General features: G+C 42.8%; 1 protein-coding gene across 1 annotated transcript in view; it reads right to left on the bottom strand.

Annotated features, from left to right (window-relative positions):
- Positions 1–6616, bottom strand: part of SCNN1D (sodium channel, non-voltage-gated 1, delta subunit) — a 9890-nt gene continuing 3274 nt past the window's right edge. The window contains exons 4-12 of the mRNA XM_009889665.1: positions 5307–5410; positions 4728–4891; positions 4051–4149; positions 3319–3436; positions 2686–2764; positions 1983–2040; positions 1149–1204; positions 676–751; positions 1–402 (exon numbers count right to left, since the gene is read on the bottom strand). Coding sequence (XP_009887967.1) covers positions 1–402; positions 676–751; positions 1149–1204; positions 1983–2040; positions 2686–2764; positions 3319–3436; positions 4051–4149; positions 4728–4891; positions 5307–5410 — 1156 coding nt within the window. The remainder of the gene's footprint in view (positions 403–675; positions 752–1148; positions 1205–1982; positions 2041–2685; positions 2765–3318; positions 3437–4050; positions 4150–4727; positions 4892–5306; positions 5411–6616) is intronic.

The following is a 6616-nucleotide window of genomic DNA, read 5'->3' as shown; positions in this document are numbered from 1 at the left end:
TTAGCTATTTAGTTCCCCTTCCTTCGTGTATCGAAATCCATTAAGCACCACATCTGGGCAAAGCTCTGGCATTTCCATTTTGCTGGAGAGCGGGTGAAGATGCAGGTCACTGGTGCTGTCCATGGCAATAGTCACCCCAGAAGGGTGAGCATGAGCAGAATCACCACCTTTTCCAGCTTCTTCTTGCACAACTCGGTAGTTTTCTAGGGTCAAGCTCACGCTGGGGATGGTAGGAGTCTGAGCTACTTTCAATGTCTTCTTTGACCTGAAAGTTTGGTAGCAGAAGAGGAGAGACAAGACCAGTGTATCTATAAGCAGCTCAAACATTTCAACTACAGACAACACTGAGGATCCAAACCAGAGACTCCATTGGCTTCCCATGCTGGACAGAAGCAGATTTTCCTGTGGAAAGAATCAGAGAGTTGTGTTTATCAAACACAGCAGAGCTCTGGGAACATGAAATTATTGCATATTGCCAGCAGGTCAGTTAGCTGCTTGCCATTTGGGCAGTAATTTTGTGTGACTGCGTAAAGTGTGAAATTTTCAAGTCTCTTCCTTAAGAAGAAGAATCCCACCCCATCTTGGGGGCTGTGAATAACCCTCCCTCCAAGCACACACAGCACACCATAACTAATGACAGGTAACAATGTTTTGAGCTGATGTAGTGCAACCTACCGAGAGTAAAGGAGACTCGTTCACGGACTGGTAGTTGAGTTGCTTGTAGAAGATAGTCACCTTGGCAATGTCCTTCCTGTATTGGAGAAAGGGAGCAGTTAGCAACGGCGGGATGGCCACATGTCATTCACCTGGCGGAAGGTACTGCGGGCATTCTGGTCTCGATTTTACACGCTGATTGCTAGGCAATAGGTTCTGTCACTCACTCAAGCTTTCCTCTTGTGGGTGTTTAACATGAGCTTGGAAAAAGGTTAGAGAAGTGACTGTCTTACAGTGCTGTGAGGAGAGATGGGAAGTTTATTGGATGACCCTGTACATTTAACAGTTGGACTTGATCTTAAAGCTCTTTTCCAACCTAAATGATTCCGATTCTATGATTTTTCCCTTGTCCTCCCTTTCCAGTCTAATAAATTCTGCAAGGATGAAGAGTTAACCCATAGTTTTAACAGGAGTACCTTCTCGCAGCGACTAACCTGTTGCTGGTAGAGTTATATCCATTCTGATGCCTTAGTGCTTGGCGGATCCAGTCCTGCAGCAGAGTATACGTATGTTACTGGCAATCCTGTCTTCTGAATTTTTGCATGTTTAATATTTTGTAAATGTAGATTTCATAGGCAATAAAATGGCTATTGTGAATAATAAAAAAGGATGTAATTGATTGGTTTACAACATACAGCGATAGCTATCAAGTAGTAGCTGTATTTGCCAGAATAGCAAGGAAATACACACTGATATTTTAGGTGTGTATAGTATTCTGGTTCTTAAATTCTGCTTTAATGGCAACCCCACCAAATGATTTCCTCTTTCTAAATGCATTGGTTGTATTTACAGCTACATTATCATCCATTTCACATGAATTAATTACCTGGTCACACAGCCTGAATGCCCATTTAACATTAGAACATGAGAAATGGCGAGAGGTCATCTATTGACTCAGAGAGTTTCCATGGCAGCCCTGCAGCACCTCACAAACAGTAATAAGTGAGTTGTTACACCACAACACCCACTGGAAGCAGAAGGTCATTAGCACCATTTTGGAGGTGGGAACTAAAGCAGTGAGGTGAATTGCTGAAGGTCACAAGGAAGTTTGGATTAGAACTGGAATTGGACGTGCCTCTCTAGCATCTTAGTCTGGCGCCTTCACTACAGGGTCATTCCTTTGGGTCCAGGTTTTGGACCAGTTTGCTTTATTTGCCATTTCCATTGCTGCTGCCTGAGACATTGTTTTCACCCTTAACTTTAATGTCCCAACAGGCACAGTAAATACAGTATCCCCTCTAAACATAGCAGTTGTCTGTATGGACTACCTGAGACTTCGCTGATGGCCATTTAGCTGTTCCAGCAGACACCTTGTACAGTGATTCCCTGATAAGATAAAAATGGAGATTATGATCACTATGACTCTTGGCATTTAAAAGTAAATACATGAAGGAGTTTAACAATGCTAACTACTTGCCCAAAGCAGAAGTTGTGGGGGCAGCTCTTGAGAACCTTGGAAAAAGCTTTGTAAGTCAGATTAGAAAATATAACCAGAGGTTGCCTGAAAACTGTTCAGGTTAGGAGGAAAACTAGAATGGTTTCAAAATCCTGACAACTTGTCTTTGATGCATTCAAACCCAAAATATTTGATATTTTGCTTTAAAATTATGTCTTTCAATTTTGAAATTGACCTACAATAAAAAAGGCGATCCAAGAAAAGTAATATAGATTGAAAAATGACACAAATGATTTCGTTTGGGCTTAATAAAACATTTCAGTAGGATCAAAACAATTTCCCCTCTCTGCTGTCATGCACGCACAAAGTTCTTATTTAATTTGTCCAATGCTGTTATTTTTTTTTCCTTTCTCAGCATTGGGGTTCAAACATCAAACCGAAATCTCTGGTTCAGAAAATGTCATAATTCAGTCAGCCAGTTAATCCATAATTTTTCCACTAAGCTGCCTACGTTTCCACTGGTGTAATTTTCCTCTGCAAGCTGGCATTTATCGTGCTCTACTTTTGTGACCTACCGGCAAGGCTTGGGGCACTGGTCAAAACAATTCAGGTGATGATTTCTGAGCCTGTTGTACAGCTGGTAAAAGCAGTGACCTGGTGAAAGAAATGGGAGGAACACCCTCAGACACTTCGTCAGGAAATGGAAGGCTACCAAATGGAAGGCTACCAAAACCTCTGCCCTCACTTGGCCTTCCCAAGCATACAGCACTCTCTGAGAGAGACTTGGTTTTGCCACGCTCTCACTTTGGGATGGTTCCAGATGGCCGAGCTAATCACCCGTGTGCAACGTAGGTGCCTTCCCTGGAAGGATATGCTGAGGATGGGCCAACCAGAAAACCAAGAGAAGTTACTCAAAGCTTTGTCTTAACACTTATACTGGTAACATGAAAGAGCTTGAACCTATATTAACGTCCTTACTAAAGGGACACTTGATAGCATCAAGATTTTTGATGCACTGAGTTGATATCCATGCAAATACACAGAAAGGTGTCTGCCATCTGGCTGGATTCAGTGATGTGAGAAAACAGTCTAAGCAGGAAATAGGCACAAAGTAGAAGGGCAGTAACCTAAGGAGTCACGTCACCAGGGACTATTGTAGGAAGAAGTCCCCTTCCGACAAGGACGGGACAACAGTCTTTTGCTCTTACCCCACGCAGGCTGCTTATTGTAGTCACAGTATTCGGCACCAGGAGGCAGTGGGTAGTAGTAGTAGCCACAGCCACATTTTCGAACCATTATGTTCTGAGAGCCGGAATGCAAACAAGCCTGGTAAATAAAGAAGGCATGAAAGATTGGATAAACCAGAAACTCTCAAGTGCCCATATCTTCAGTCTGTAGCATGCAGCTGCTAGGAGATAATGATTTTGTTACTGCAAAAAGACACCAGCCATTACTAGAGCACGATGATGCAAAAGGTTTTCACTTTTCATTCCTTGTCTTTAGCTCTGAAAACAGTATTGAATTCAGTGAGATAGAATTTTCCCCACCTGCCTTTCTCATTGTGCCCAGTAACATCTCAGTTAAACAGCCCAATCTTCTAAAACCAGGAGCAACTGCTTACACAAATAAAGACCTGATGGGCCAAGAATGTCCTACTAGAACATTCCAGCTGTCTCGACCACTCACGGTCTGATCTATCTTGTGGTACAAGGAGACAAGAGCCCCAGTGTCTGGGACTGAGCATCCCCCGCTCAGTAAAACGCATTCTGAGTTATAACGCCCTGTTTGTGAGCTTCTTTTCAGAGGGGTGTGAGTCTCTCTGTTATCTCCAGCAATGAACCTGCTGATTTGTAAAAGCTCTCTGGAGAGTAAGGTATGACTTGTTTGCTCTTCATCCACTCTGAAGAAGCTGGGGCCTCAGCCAGCTGCTCTGACAATACCTGCAGGGTGTAGGAGTTGTTGTATAGGAGTTTAACGTTCACATCATTGCCATTAGTCGTGCATTTCCCATAATTGCCACCCAGGCGATTCACCTCATCCTGTGGACACAGAAAAGAGGCCTGAGTGATTAGGAGCTTTAATTGGACTTAGCCATCACCATCTAAACTTAACTGGATGGAGCATCATATAAAGGACAGGAAGTGTAGCAATATATGTGAGTAGCCAAGCTATCCCTTGCTAATAAAACATATGCAGTAACATGGCAAAGGTAGGAGAGTGCACGTGGTCAGTCACTGTGGTTTAGCTGACAGGCAGTAACTCATCATGTCAAAATAACTAAATCACTTCTAAATGTTTGTTCTCATCCTAATATACATATGCAGGCCCCCTGTATAGGGCTGGAACGAGGTGTAAGAGCCTTGGTGTAAAACAAATCAGGGCCCAGTGTGTTGGGGACCAAATGGCCACTTGCCCATTTGGAATAATGTTGTTTTACCCACAAGAAGCTGAGCACAGTGAAGAGAGAAAAGAGGCTTGCGTAAATGTACACGCACAGTCAAGAAGTGAACACAAGAGTCCCACAGGTCCGTTGTATGAGTCAGTCACAGTGTTCAGCTCCTCACAACTTTCTACAATAAGAAGGAAAAGAAACAATGCTCTTGAGCAAGTGGCGAACCTGCTGAATGCCTATGGTAGTTGCAATGCCTGGTCTGATGTCAAAGCCTTCATGCTCAAGGAATGGTGTCTGATTGTGGTTGTGTATCATCACTTTCACACCTGCTACTGTAGACAGGAGTGGGATGTGATCCTTCTGCTCTGCTTTCAGGATAAGGGAAAGTCCTGTAAACCAAAGAAAAGGGAGGCATATAACAACTTATTTGGGGCTAAAATAGGAACACCACTACGTCTTGAGTTCTCAGCACTGATCAAATTGCTGTCTCAGCTGACAGAAGAGCCATTCTTTTTTCTTAGAGACCTGGTGAGGGGTCAGGTAGTGACTGCACCAGCCTATTCCAAAACTGTAATAATATTCTGCTTGAAAACTAAAATAATATTCTGCTTGTTAAAAGTTAAGATACGGCTGATATGGCTATCATATACATGTGGCTAGCGAAGCAAGCAAATACAGCATACAATTTATGCCACCAGACTAAAAGAGAGGACTCTATGTCAGTGAGTCATGTATAAAAGACATATTTAATTCAAAACTATATCAACTTTAGCTCTTCCTCCCACCCTTTGTCAAATAACATACCGTAAGGAATTCCTGGTTTCGTAGCTGTCCAAAAAGGGTCTGTTCCCTTGCTGTTAAAAGTATAGCAGCTTCCAAAGACGGGGTGGTGAAAGTGAACATAGTCACTGAAACCAAGAGAGATTTTGATGGGTTTTAATACAAGTATAGCAATACCTTTAGTTCTATGGAGGATGTGTTTTGTGTACGTCTGTGTGTGTATGTATGTACAGGAGTGACTATAGGACAAAGTTCTTAATTCACTGGAGACAAGGAAAAAAAATCAGGTGCACAGGGATTCACTGCTCACCCAAAGTTACAGCCAGAGTGGCAAACACAGGAGTCAAATTCAAAGTTCTGACTTGCTTTTCCCTCCACCAAGCAGACTAATTTTTTCCCTGCTTTTTCCAACCAGGCAGGTTGAAGTTCTATGCTTTAATCAATAGGACAAACCTATTCTGTGCTGCAATCAATTAGAGAAACAGATTCTCTCTTTCCTTCTTTTCTTAAAAATTATACCACTTATTATGATCATGCTGAACTTCCCTGGCCAAGTCAGTCTCCACATTCCATCAGCTTATAAAAGTCCTTAAGAAGAATTGGATGAACACATGTACGAAAGTGACAGTGCTCCCCATCAAGTGCACAGACGGAGATATATTACATGAAAGCATCAGAAACACCAAGTGCAGAACGTAAGAGTCAATTGCCTCCAGGAGAGGTAAGACAGGACCTTATCTTGTAAAATGATCTAAACCAAACTTTGCAGACCCCTCTTCTCTTTGCTGAAAGTGCTCAGAAAAACACTTAAATTTGCCTTCTGCTTATTCTGTGTCATAGCTGAGTATATTGCTGTTAACTTTGTTCAGGTCATCAGCTGGAAACAAGTAGGCCAGCAAAAGGCTCAGGTGTGCCGGAGGCACAGCATTGTCTTGGATGGTGTTGTATTTGGAAGAGCTTCCAACAGTGGAGACTGTTGCATGCGGGAAAAATAAGGTACTCCTTCGCCTTTGGTACGTGCAGCAGGCTCACTTCTTTACCTCTATGGACAAAAGGACGCAAAAAAGACCATCTGACCCTTTTGGCATTACCGAGTCCTCCTGGCATAATAGTTGAGAACAATCCTTGTGCTCAGGGGCCAAGTGTTACAGTAGAATCGCGAGAGCCTTCTTCCCCTTTTCTCACCCCTTTTCATTGTTACAGCAAAAGGAGATCCCACTGTTATCCACTGGATATCTGAGGATTCCTGCTCCTTTCCTCCCATGCAGATAGACATTCATCATTTACCATTCAATACAGTCAATGCATCTTTGCACCAGTAAAGGTTTCATTCC

This window comes from Charadrius vociferus, unplaced genomic scaffold (genome assembly GCF_000708025.1).
Source record: "Charadrius vociferus isolate BGI_N301 unplaced genomic scaffold, ASM70802v2 scaffold477, whole genome shotgun sequence".
NCBI classification, from domain to species: Eukaryota; Metazoa; Chordata; class Aves; order Charadriiformes; family Charadriidae; genus Charadrius; species Charadrius vociferus.
The sequence above is the reverse complement of the archived record's forward strand: the minus strand, read 5'-3'. Positions and strand labels throughout refer to the sequence as shown.